We start from the raw sequence: 11,959 nt of genomic DNA on the forward strand, positions 1-11,959 counted from the left end.
TGCTCCGGCGCAGTACGTGGCGCCGACAGCTGCAGGAGGAGGCTTGCAGGCGCTGGCCGGCGTCGCAATGCTGGATGGAGGGAGATTATGGGATTGAAAGATGTGGAGCAGGGCACGGGGCATAAGCGGGGCTTTGGAGGGGCTTTGGAGGCTCAGACAACCACACGACCCCGACTCCACCCGCAGCAGCATGCATCAAGCCGACATCTACGCGGCAAGACGGCACCTTGGCCGCCGGCATGCCGCGGCCACTGGCCGTTGGCAGGCAGCAGCGTAGAGGCCCTCGGCGTCAGAGTGGCCGAGGTGACTGCCAGTCAGTCAGTCAGCTGTCCCGGGCGGCTCGCGGCTCGCGGCTCGACTCCGATACTTTCCGCCGGGCTGGCCTCGGTGGGCGGTAAGCAGGAGCATGGTCCATTTTGGGGGTGCGCCGAGTGCAGCATAAGTGACGGCAGCGGCGCTTCAGGCTCGCCCAGTTGTTTATCTCGCGCATTCGGACAGACGGCCTGCGTATCCCCGGGCGGCGGGCGTGAACAAACAAGCAGCACCAGGCGTACACGCACGCGCAATCTGTTCCAGTGTAGTGGCTTTGCTCGCTCTCGGCCTGTGTCAGTACTCTTGACATGCACAGGGCATGCTGTCCGGTGGCGCAGTGCGAGGCTAATTCTGGTGTGCTGGGGTGCATGCCGCGCCTGCGTACGATGCCTTGATAAAACGGGTTGCTGCTGCTGCCCTTGTTGCGCCGGGCGGCCGTTGAGGGGGGCGAAACGAGGACGGGCTGCTGTGGCCAGGGTCGTCTGACTGATTTCGCTTGACCGTCGGCAGCTGTACAGTGGCGGTCGCCCCGGGCATCGGTATCGGCCCATGGCTGAGCTGTTCCTTTGGAAGCGGGGGCCGAGCCAAGCAAGGACACTGGAAACCACAGCATCGGTGCGTCACTGCTTGCTGGCTCGGCTAGCTGAGGTGGTACCATTTTTACGCCGTCGCATAAGTACTTACATAGGACGATGACAATGGGTGTCACGGTGGATCTTCTCAGCCAGATTCCAGTAGCCCTCTTCATCGCCGCCGCCTTCAGCCAGCCAGCCCGGGCGCATCAGATGCTTCTTCACTCGTCGACCACCGCCATCACCATTCCACCACCATAACGACGCGGCGCAATGTCGCCCCATATGCGTATGTCGTCGGCTCCACTCCACCGCCCCCGCACCGCTAACCCCCGCCAGTAGCCAAGCTGTGGCGGCGCTCCGCGCCAGCCGACGACCCGCTCATCGCGACGACCATCGACCGGCTCGTGAGCCTGGGCTTTGAGCGCGCCGAGGCCATCGACACGCTGCACCGCGCCGAGGGCGACGTTGGCCTGCTTGCCGAGTTGATTGTGCACCACAAGCACTACCACCCGGTCCCCGAGTGCCGGCAGTGCCAGGCCGAGGCGCAGACAGCGCGCGAGGAGGCCGAGCGCGACGCGCGCCGCGACGCCCGCCGGTGTCGTCGCGCGCTGAGCATCCGCGGCGCAATGCACATGCGCAAGCCGAGCCTCCGGCGCAACGTCACCTCGCCTAATATGGGCAAGGACGCAGGCAGCAGCAGCTCGGGCGCGCGCTCGCCGTCCTCGCTCTCCATGTCCGGCCTCGAGTCGCCCGTCAAAGGTATCCTCATCAACCACAGCCCCGAGGCCACGTCGTGAGTAGCAGCTAGCAGCGTGGCTGCGGATCATGGTGGTTCGTCGTTTCCAAACACGCACTGACGCGGTCCAGGCCTCGTGTGAGCTATTCTCGGTAGACACGGCAAAGGCACAACCAAAACAACGGCCCTCGCCTCGCAACATCCGCAGCGACTCTGCACCACGCACCACGTACTCTCTTCAACTCCACTGTATACTACCATCCCGGGACTTCATGTCTATCCCTTGTTGTCATGCATTATAGCCTTCACTGTGAGAATGACGAATGGAAGTGCGAAGCCTGTTTGTGTCGGCGGCGAAGTCAGTCGTTTCATGCTTCGTGCATCGTTCGCAACGCCCGCCGCCACGGAACAACCGACAATGGCACGATGCACCGATGCTCGTGACCATGTTTGATTGACGACCACCTTTGCCCCGGCCAACACGGCCACCCCGCGCCCCGCCGGCCCCCGCCCCCCTCCTCCCCTGCCCCCCACTCACCCGCCCAACCAATGCATGCAACAATGTGACCGACATGCACAATGCTAGTGGCGCGCTGCCGCCTTGAATGCTGTACCTTCTTCTTACAATCCCATCATGCCGCCAAACCCAGAGCTGTACGCCATCGGCTTGATGTCGGGGTGCGGAACCGCCGTAAACTGGTGGTACGACAGCTGTCCGTCCGCCTGCATCTTGACATACGCCGCCTGGTTGCCCGTCGAGTCGCAGTAGTTGGGGCAGCTAAACGTCGTGATGCACAGCCCGTCGTGCTCGATCGCGTAGCCGTCCTGGCGCACCTCGTGCGAGCGGATGACCGCCGTGATCTTGTTGAGCTCGCACCACCGCCGTGTGACGTCGGGACCGAAACCGAGGCCGACACCACGCTTCGAAGGCCCGCGGCCAACCTGCTCCTGCGGGTCGGTCCACAGCAGCTCGCACATTAATCCCTCCTGACCTGGCTGGCGGCCGAAACGGTCAATCTTCTTGACCTCGTCGAGCAGAACGCCGTCCTGGCTGACGGGTGGTCCGCCGTGCACGACAAAGTATCGCTTCTTGCCCTCGTACAGGATCGCAGGCTGCGAGCCCTCCGACTTGAGGCTCGACGGCGCCTGCGACGCCTCGAGCAGCGTAGCGAGGGGAACTGGTCATGCGTCAGCGATAGGTAGCAACCCACACCATCTCCCCACCACACTTACGCGACGTGAACACATCGGCAAACAACTTGTACGTCATCTCGCCGTGCTTGGCCTTGCACTCGCCCTCAAAGCCGTACACCTTGTTCATGTCGTTTGTCTCATGATTGCCACGGTTGAGGAAGACACAGTTGGGGTACAGCCACTTGTAGGCAAACAGCGTAAGGACGACCTCGACCGACCAAGAACCACGGTCCACAAAGTCGCCGTTGAACACAATCATGTGGTCCTCGGACGGAGGCTTGATGATGGAAAGCAGGTTGCACAGGTCATAGAATTGGCCGTGGGCTGATGCCGTGTCAGTGTCGCCGCGCTCGATGACTACCACCTCAAAGACTCACTGTCACCGACAATGTCACAGGTCACTCCCTCAGGCACCGTGACTTCGACCAAGCTGGGTTCGGCCGACACGATGGCATTGACGCCAAGGATAATCTCCCACACGACACGCTTCGGGAGCTTGCCACCGTCCTTGAAGAACTGGACCATGGACTCGACAAACTCCTTTGTTGGCGTGTACCGTGCCGCCGGGTCCTCGGGGACAATGGGCAGAGGCGTGTTGTCCGGGCGTCCTGGGTCGAGCGGGCACGCACCCTGCTGGATGGCAGTGATGCAGCGCTGCGACGCCGTCTCGGTCTCGCCGACGCTGATCGCCTGTGAGAAGCGTCAGCATGTGATGGTATGCTTGGGGGTGGCGCGGGCCGGCAGACGCTCAGGCCCCCTGGCGGCGTCATGGAGTCCCGCCCCATCTAGGTCGGTCGCCCGACTACTCGCGTGGCCACTGGCTGGCTTTCCCCCCATCACACTACCACACTCACCTTCTCAAACTCTATCCTGCGAACGAGCTTGACCGTGGCGTTGAGCTGCTCGCGGATGACGCGGTTGCTAGGCTCGATAACGAGCGCCTTCTTAAAGTCGGGGACCGCGTCACCCGGCCTCATGATGGCAAGCGAGCTCACACCCCTCCGGTAGTATGCCTTTGCGTAGTCTGGGTTGATCTCAATGGCCTTGGTGGCGTCGGCGATGGCAGCTCCGTGTTCCTCCATCTTGCCCTTGGACATTGCCCGGTTGTTCCAAAATGTTGCGTCGTGAGGGTTGAGAGCAATCGCCTCGGTGTACAGCTCGATGGAGCGCGCAAAGTCTTTTGCGCCAAACGCCTTGTTCGCCAGAGTCTTCAGCTCGAGCGCGCCAGCCCGGTCCGCGTCTGTGACCTCGCGCGTCTCGTCAACTTCCGACTCGAGCTCTCCATCAGATGACACTGTGCTTTGGTCAGCGGCGAGTCGGGGAAAGTGCGGCAGAGGTGGAGTGTGTGTGCTGGTGTTGTTTTGCTCTGCTCTAACTTGCTCTGGCAAAGGGGGGAAGGCGGCTGCTGCGCGCTGGCACACGTCCACAAGCCACCCCTCGCGCACACACACGCGTGCGAGCGTACACGTTACACGCCTCACGCGACCACCTCGACGGCCACTCACACGACAGGCCAGCGAGCGACCGGGCCGAGAGCATCGGGGAAGGGAAGGGCGTAATGTCGTCGTCGAACGGCGGGGAAGCGGCCGACGACGAGCTCGACGACGTCGCGGGTGACGCCTTGCCCATCGCCGCAGCTACCGAAGCGTGCAGATCCGAGTCCTGAGTCATTGTTGGTGGTGTGGACAATGGAACAAACACGACGGGCGGAAGCTGGGCAAAAGTTGAAAAGCGACGTAACAAGGCACCACCCGGTGTGGGTGAGTGGAGACGGGGTGATCGTCGACACCTTTCCATCGTGTTCAGCGAGCCATTGTGGTGGAGAGCTGCGATTCAAACTGTGCACTGCCATATTCTGCATCACTCCTGGGTCGCATTCGCGAGGGTCTGTCTGCATCAGAGCATTCTTATCGTACTACAACAACAATGGGGGTGGTGGACACTGGCGCCATTAGAAGTGAGTTTGTAATGTGACTAGCAACAATGTTGTAATGTTTCCAACCAGTCATTTGGACGACGCGTGTTCGCTTATCAGTCCATTAACAATAGTGGTGATTTCTAATCCCCATTAGCCTTCATTCGGCGCGTCCTAATCCCCATTCCATCCAATACGCCATTTGCATCATCCCACGTGGCAACATTCCGGCTTGGCTGCGCGCCTCGTCGTCGACGCGGGACGCTGCTGCCAGGCTTGGTACCTTGTCATCGATCATCACCATTCACTCGACGTGCCCATCGAGTCTCGTCTCGCTCATCGCACACTCTGGTCCTCGGCGCACACTCACAGCTGCAGCAGAGGTATCACAGCTCCCGCCACTCCAAAACAGCAGCCCGCGGTTGCGTCTAGTCGTCACCAGCTCAACTTCAACCCCGGCGCCAACGCGACACAATGAGGCTCTCACTCCCGATCGCAGCCTTGGGAGCGTTGGGCATGGCGAGCAGTGCCCTCGCTTACAAGAGTGAGTGATGTTCAATCCACTGTGTCATCACTAACGCCCCAGCCAAAATCAAAGACACGGACGAGTTCCGTGAGGTATGCACCGGCATGTACGGCGGCAAGGACGCGTTCGTCGAGGGTAGGTCGTGGTGGCTCAACGCCGCGCGCTGACAACCAGTATCGTTTGACGGCTCCTCCGAGGGGCAGGTCTCGCTCGTCATCTACGAGTGGGAGGACGCAGGCTTCCTCGGCGCGCACGAGAACGGCAAGGACACGCTCGTTGACCACCCAGTGCGTAGTAGTCGCCACGCAGCACGCAGAAGCTAGTGCATTTTCTGACCCTGCAGAAAACGTACATCTGTACGACGTCGGCCTTGGGCAACGGTCTGTGTACCACTGATCAGCTGGGCCAGTTCATCATCACGCTCCCGCCTGGACGCACTATCAACTCGACGTCCATCTTCACCGCCGCCGTCAAGTTTGACTCGCCGCCGCCGGGTAGCAACAGTACCAAGCGTGCGGGCGGGAAGTGGCCGCCAGAGGCCTTGGCCGACCAGGACAAGGATAAGAACGATGCTGAGGCCGAGTCGGACATTGGTGACCCGCCCGCCAACGGCGGCCACTTGAGCGGGCCGGCAGAGCATGCTCCGCAGGCCACGCAGGATGACGACCCGACGCCGTCGACGCCAGAGGTCCACAAGCCTGTCGACGACGAGTTTGCCTCCAAGCCCCAGACCCAGACTCAGACCGGCGGGTCCTCTGGGAGCGGCGGGGCCGGCGGCAGCATGGTGTACATGGCGCCCATCCACTACCTCGTCCCCAAGACGGGCTACTACTGCGTCGGCGTGGTGCCCATCACCCTGGTGAGCCACGACCGCAGGGTCGAGGAGCGCCAGAAGAGCAACGTCCACGGCGCGTACAGCGGCGAGGTTCTCTTCCGCAACCAGTTCCAGGGCGAGCTCCCCGCGTCCGAGTACCCCAAGATTGGCGTAAGTGTTGTGGTGGCAAGCGAGTTCAGCGCTAACGTCCGCGCAGTTCTACGGCTTCCTGTCCATCGTCTATGTCCTCCTCGCGATCGGCTGGGGCATCCTCTGCGCCAAGCACTATCATGAGCTGCTGCCAATGCAGTACTACATCTCGGGCACGATCGTCTTCCTCGTGATCGAGATGCTTGCGCTGTTCGCGTACTACCGCTTCATCAACAAGCACGGCCAGGGTGGCGGAAGCACGGCGTTCTTGATCCTCATCTCGGTGCTCAACGCCGCACGCAACTCGCTGTCCTTCTTCCTCCTGCTCATTGTCGCCATGGGCCTGTCAGTGGTCACCCCGTCGCTTGGCACGGTCATGCACCGGGTGTGGCTCCTCACCGGCTTCCACTTTGTCTTTGGGGGTGAGCTGGACTCGGACGGAAGCAAGCTGACACTGCAGTCATGTACGCCGTCGGCACCGTCAAGGTCCAGATTGACAGCGCGGCGCTCATCATGGTCATCATGTTCATCTTCCCGCTGGCCCTCACGCTCACCGCGTTCCTCATGTGGATTATCATCAGCCTGAATGGTGGGTGACCGAATCGTATGGGACTGACCACCAGGCACCATCCTGCACCTCCAGCAGCGCAAGCAAAACTTCAAGCTGTCCATGTTCCAGAACCTGTGGCGGATTCTCATCATGGCTGTGATTGCCGTCGCGGCCTTCTTTGTCATCTCGTCCATCTCGCTTTCCAACCGTCTCGACGAGGACTATGCGCCTAGGACTTGGAAGTACCGCTGGGTGCTGCTGGACGCGTCGCTTGCGCTCATCTACCTCGCCGTGTTTGCGTCCATTGCGTGGCTCTGGCGTCCGACCGAGAACAATGTTCGGTTCGCAATGTCGACCGAGCTGGCGCAGGACGAGGCGGATGCCGAGGACTATGAGATTGACGCCTTGGCTCAGCACCGGCCCGAGGGGCTGTCGCTCGAGCCGGACAGCGAGTACCAGCACATCCACGGCGAGCCGGGCACCGAGGACGAGCGCAAGCGGCTGTACGATGGCCCGTCGGCGAGCGGCGGCGGTGGTGGAGCCCGCCGCGAGATCCACGACGACAATGTCGTGTTTGCCATGGGCGACGACTCGGACGACAGCGACGACGATGACCACGAGGGGACTCACCTCAAGAAGGCGGGCGAGCGCGAGCGCGACCGCAGCCACAGCGGCCAGTCGAGCCGCCGTTCGAGCGGCAGTGCCGGGCGCTTCCGTGACAGCGTGAGCGTGGAGGAGGAGGAGGTGGAGGTGCGGCGGCCAAAGGACAAGGCGGATTAGGAGTGTCGTTGGCGTGTCGTAGGAGGAGGCGTAGCTTGAATACCATCTGCATGCACATAGAGTTTGGCTTGGTGTGGGTGCAAGGGGCACATGCTGCCGATAGTCACTGCGCTGCGGATGGAAATAGTCGCTATCAATCGGGATGGCAGTCGTCGTCGACGTCTACCACTCACTGCATAGCCCACACGCCCGTCCACACGGCCGTCCACAAATGCCTCAGGGGCAGCCCTGGAGAAGCTTCGAAAAGTTCGAAACCCCCGTCGCAGGGGATAATGCCTCGTTGGGCTGCGCGAGAATTGTGGTCTTGGCATTCGGAACAGGGGGCGAGTTGACCCGGTGGCGGTCGCAGTTGACCCGTTAGAAAGGCCATGGCTATCACGGCGACGCGACAACCAGGCGAGGGGAGCGACGGCGAGAGCGCGACCGGCTGCGTTTCGGCGGTGTGAAGAACCAAGAACCAGTCAGTGGGAAGCGTGGCGCGTGCCAAGGCGGGTCGTGCAGCAACAGCCGTTGGTTCTCTGAGCGGTGACCGGGCAGGAAGGATACTTAAGCTCGCCGGTCGTCAAGAGGAAGCACTCATCGTGCAAACTCCCCCAGCTACTCGCCCACCCCCACCCGGCACAATGAACTACCTCGCTCAGGCCGCGCGCCACGCCGGACACGACGACATGGCCGGCATGAACATGACTGCCACGGCGACGGCTTCGGCGGCCATGTCGTCCGCGACCGCGGCTATGAGCCACGGCGACCATGGCGGTATGGGCGGCAACGCGTGCAAGAGTGAGTCGGCGTGTGGTCGTTGAGGGTCCCAACCTTGTGCCGGGGACATACCTCCCGTCCTCCTCACCTCCTCTTCACCTCCTCTTCCTCCTCCCCTCCCCCTCTCACAGCCCACTAACACCCCCAGTCTCGATGCTCTGGAACTGGAACACCGTCGACGCGTGCTTCCTCTCCTCGACATGGCACGTGACCTCGAAAGCCATGTTCGGCGGCTCGGTCGTCGGCGTCTTCTTCCTGTGCATGGCGATCGAGGCGGTGCGCGCCGCCGCAAGGGCATACGACCGCAAGATTGTGGCCAGTCGCGTCGCCGCCGCCGTGGAAAAGGGCAACGGCGGGCCTGTTGGCTTGGTCCAGCCTACGCTGTTGCAGCAGCTTGTGCGCGCGCTGGCGTACGGGGTGCAGTTTACTGGTGCCTTCTTGGTGTAAGTGGCGCCGAGGAAGAGTGAGGGGACGCGCTGACGCCCGCCCGCAGCATGCTCCTCGGCATGTACTACAACGGCTTCATCCTCTTCGCCATCTTCCTCGGCCACACGGTCGGATACTTTGTCTTTGGGCGGGATACCGTCGCTGCCGGGTCCGAGCACACGAGCTCGGGGTGTGCGTGCTGAGACGGCTGGCTGAAGGAGTGGGGCGGCACTGGCCAGAGGTCCTGGCACTTAGTGTATGATAGCGTGTCCCGAGTCGTGTCCCGAGTGTCCCGAGCTATATAAAATGTCTATCACGACGAGATGCAGCAGTACAGCAGTGCGTGGTGACGGTGCCATGTCGCCACGAGGATCGGCGCGAGCGACAGGCCCCGCGCGCCGCTCAAGCGACTGACCATCGGCTGACGTGAAACGGCCGACAACAACAGGCGCAACGCGCGACGGCGGACGCACGCAGCGCATGGTATGCATAAGCACAAGAGGAACGAGCAGCGCGTCGTGTGAGGAGGTCCATGTGGCCAGGGTACACGCTGCCATGACTGCTGCTGCGCCCGCCACACCCCACCCACCACCTCCACATCGGACCCCTCCGAGCCACCGCAGCAACACGCTCTACCACCGCACATCTGCCCGCAGCCCTTTCTTTCCATGCAGCCAAAGCAGCCAGCTTGCAAAGCAAACAGCCGAGCAGTGCATCGGTTACTCCTCGGCGCCGAGCCCCGAGCGCCGAAGCTTCTCCGAGGAGCGGTGCGTGTCTGTCGTCGTGGCAAACCAACACTGGCAGGGCGGGAGGTTGTCGGAAACCTGCCGAGATGTCTTGGCTGTTGCCGCGTCGAGGTCCCGCAGGCGGCGGGGCATCGTTTCCCCGCACACCGCTGGCTGGGTATTTGAGGAAGCTCCACCGACTTTCTTTGCCCTCCATCGACCACGACCCAGCCCCCGCCCCAGCCCCCAAGATGCCCTTCACACCCCCCGCCACTGCCCCCGCGCTGCGCGAAGGCGAGAGCTACGCCCAGCTCGAGGAGATGCTCGCCGGCCGGCCGTACATCGCGACCGACCCATACCTCGACCGCCTGCGCGTGCGCGGCTTCGAGACGCTGTACGACATCAACCGCGAGCGCGACAACGGCAAGCGCATGGCCATGCTCAAGGAGTTTGTCGAGTGCCGCGGCGGCCCGCGCGACAAGGTGTGGATCGCCGCGCCGTTCACCTGTGAATATGTAAGTGTGGCGAGGCGCTGCGGCACTGAGCAGAGCTGTGGGGAGCGGCGAGATGCGCGAGCTGACACTGCGCAGGGCTTCAACGTCTCGCTCGGTGACGACGTGTGCTTTGGCCCCAACTGCACGCTGCTCGACGTCGCGCAGAGTGAGTAGTAGTGTGATGGCAGCTTGAAGCTCGCGCGCTGACGCGCGCTCCCGCCCAGTCCGTATCGGCGACCGCACCATGATCGGCGCCAACACGCAGTTCTACACCCCCGGCCACCCGCTCTCGCCCGAGGAGCGCGACGGCCTCAACGGCGCCGAGTGGGCTAAGCCCATCACGATCGGCAACGACGTCTGGATCGGCGGCGGCGCGATCATTCTCGGCGGCGTGACTGTCGGCGACGGCGTGACTATCGGCGCGGGCTCAGTCGTCACCAAGGACGTCGAGGCCCGCTGCGTCGTCGTCGGCAACCCCGCGCGCGTCATCAAGCGCGTGCCCCTGCCTGGGCAGGAGGCCGAGGCCGCCGCCAACGGCTACAAGAAGGAGAGCAAGTAGAGCACGTAGAGCCCGCCCTGGTAGAGAGCTAGAGATGAACACTGTACCCCTGCACCCCTGCCCCTCGCGTACCCGCACATGTAACGACCAATGCATGCGTCCATACGGATGATGGAGCGGAACGCTGGCTGGACACGAGCCCGAGCCCTCGCGGCGGCGCGCAGCTGACGCGGACATGGAGGCGACAGAATGATGCATTTGACATGGCAAACCGTCGCGGTTTTGAGCGAGTGTAGGCAACGACTTCTGGGGGGAGGGTTAGGGTTGAAGCCTTGGCGAGGGGTCGCGACCTCCGGCCGGCCGCTCCACTCACAAATGTCGTCAATCTCAGCCTCCTCGAACTCGACGCCGCCCTCCTCGTCAGAGACGCCACCCTCCTCGGCAGCCTCGTTGATCTGGAAGTCCGACTTGAGCTCGCCGTACGTCTTGAGGTTACGCGCCTCGTCGGGCGTGTAGCGGTGGATAACGTCGGCCTTGTCATCCTGGAACTCGCGGAGCGAGAGGAGGATGATGTCGCCGGCAGTGATCCAGACCTGGGGTGTGTGTGAGTCGGGTCCAGGGCGTTTCGTTGGGTGACACGGTCGGCGGGACTGTGAAGCTTGCTTCTACCGCCGCCGCCGGCCCACAACCATCACACCCCAACCCACCTTCTTGCGCATCTGGCCACGGATCTGGCCAAGACGGGTCTCGCCGTCCTGGCACTTGGCCTCTAACCTGCCGTTACCGAGCATCTTGACGACCTGAGCGTACTCTGGGGTCCGTGTTAAAAGGTTCGCTCATACGCATACGGGCTTGATGGTGCCTGCACTGTGCAGCAAGCACTGTGCTACACCACACCGCTGCACCCACCCTGGCCATCCTCCTTGAAGACAAGCTCGCGCTTCTCGTCGTTTCCGTCGTTCTTTCCCCTCCTACGGTTCTTGCCACCCTGTTTGACGCGAGTCAGCATGTCGTCTGAGCGGTTTGCGCCGCCGCCGCCGTCGGCGTCTTGCTCTCGATTCGCACCTTTCCCTTAGCCTGTGGATGTGTCAGCGTTGTCGTCGGTCAACGGGGGTGATCGCCTGCACGCACCTTGGGCATTGTGAGTGATTGTTTTGTAAAGTGATAGGGGAAGAAGGGAAGGTCGAGACGACTTTTGTGGGTTGAAACAATGCGGGCTGCCTGGCTGGCTGGCTGGCGCGCGCAGGCTGGAGCAGTGCCGCCTGCTGCAGTGGTGGATTCCACTCGTTACACCACACCGTTACACTCAGTCGAAAATCGAAAAGAATTAGGCCCGCGTCATCCGGACCCGAATTAGGCTTGCGTCACTCATCCCACCCACCCGCCCACTCACCCACTCCGCGCACCGGCCCCTGGGCGTCACTATCACGCTGCCTGCTGCTGATTGTTGTGCACCACCCACCCCAGGCCGGCGGTCACTCGGGTCCTTGCAGTCCACACACCT

The 11,959-nt window shown here is 62.6% G+C and overlaps 6 protein-coding genes across 6 annotated transcripts; 4 read left to right on the forward strand and 2 right to left on the reverse strand.

Annotated features, from left to right (window-relative positions):
• Positions 1-1,018: 1,018 nt before the first annotated feature.
• On the forward strand, positions 1,019-1,940 carry LOC62_02G002207 (uncharacterized protein). The gene is made up of 3 exons (XM_062768716.1): positions 1,019-1,173; positions 1,224-1,680; positions 1,755-1,940. The coding sequence occupies exons 1-3, from the start codon at positions 1,158-1,160 to the stop codon at positions 1,777-1,779; spliced, it is 498 nt and encodes a 165-aa protein (XP_062624700.1). The 5' UTR covers positions 1,019-1,157; the 3' UTR covers positions 1,780-1,940.
• On the reverse strand, positions 1,925-4,522 carry ppt1 (Serine/threonine-protein phosphatase T). Its single transcript, XM_062768717.1, has 6 exons — positions 4,323-4,522; positions 3,672-4,111; positions 3,195-3,507; positions 2,848-3,141; positions 2,162-2,801; positions 1,925-1,961 (listed from the first exon to the last, which is right to left on the reverse strand). Exons 1-5 carry the CDS (start codon positions 4,486-4,488, stop codon positions 2,245-2,247), a joined length of 1,770 nt encoding a protein of 589 aa, XP_062624701.1. The 5' UTR covers positions 4,489-4,522; the 3' UTR covers positions 1,925-1,961; positions 2,162-2,244.
• A 512-nt stretch (positions 4,523-5,034) lies between these two features.
• SPAC26H5.07c (putative protein) lies at positions 5,035-7,623 on the forward strand. The gene is made up of 7 exons (XM_062768718.1): positions 5,035-5,276; positions 5,319-5,393; positions 5,433-5,545; positions 5,602-6,243; positions 6,290-6,644; positions 6,683-6,811; positions 6,846-7,623. Exons 1-7 carry the CDS (start codon positions 5,207-5,209, stop codon positions 7,550-7,552), a joined length of 2,091 nt encoding a protein of 696 aa, XP_062624702.1. The 5' UTR covers positions 5,035-5,206; the 3' UTR covers positions 7,553-7,623.
• Positions 7,624-8,016: 393 nt separating this feature from the next.
• Positions 8,017-8,940, forward strand: CTR4_0 (Copper transport protein CTR4; the record flags this gene model as incomplete). Its single annotated transcript, XM_062768719.1, has 3 exons — positions 8,017-8,332; positions 8,460-8,754; positions 8,805-8,940. Exons 1-3 carry the CDS (start codon positions 8,176-8,178, stop codon positions 8,938-8,940), a joined length of 588 nt encoding a protein of 195 aa, XP_062624703.1. The 5' UTR covers positions 8,017-8,175.
• Positions 8,941-9,462: 522 nt separating this feature from the next.
• On the forward strand, positions 9,463-10,569 carry SH0499 (Putative acetyltransferase). The gene is made up of 3 exons (XM_062768720.1): positions 9,463-9,977; positions 10,053-10,122; positions 10,181-10,569. Exons 1-3 carry the CDS (start codon positions 9,570-9,572, stop codon positions 10,513-10,515), a joined length of 813 nt encoding a protein of 270 aa, XP_062624704.1. The 5' UTR covers positions 9,463-9,569; the 3' UTR covers positions 10,516-10,569.
• Positions 10,570-10,590: 21 nt separating this feature from the next.
• On the reverse strand, positions 10,591-11,633 carry IF1A (Eukaryotic translation initiation factor 1A). Its single transcript, XM_062768721.1, has 6 exons — positions 11,587-11,633; positions 11,521-11,532; positions 11,365-11,443; positions 11,163-11,266; positions 10,829-11,048; positions 10,591-10,761 (listed from the first exon to the last, which is right to left on the reverse strand). Coding segments are annotated over exons 1-6 (426 nt in total). The 5' UTR covers positions 11,596-11,633; the 3' UTR covers positions 10,591-10,759.
• Positions 11,634-11,959: the final 326 nt, after the last annotated feature.

Source organism: Vanrija pseudolonga, chromosome 2, assembly GCF_020906515.1.
Source record: "Vanrija pseudolonga chromosome 2, complete sequence".
NCBI classification, from domain to species: domain Eukaryota; kingdom Fungi; phylum Basidiomycota; class Tremellomycetes; order Trichosporonales; family Trichosporonaceae; genus Vanrija; species Vanrija pseudolonga.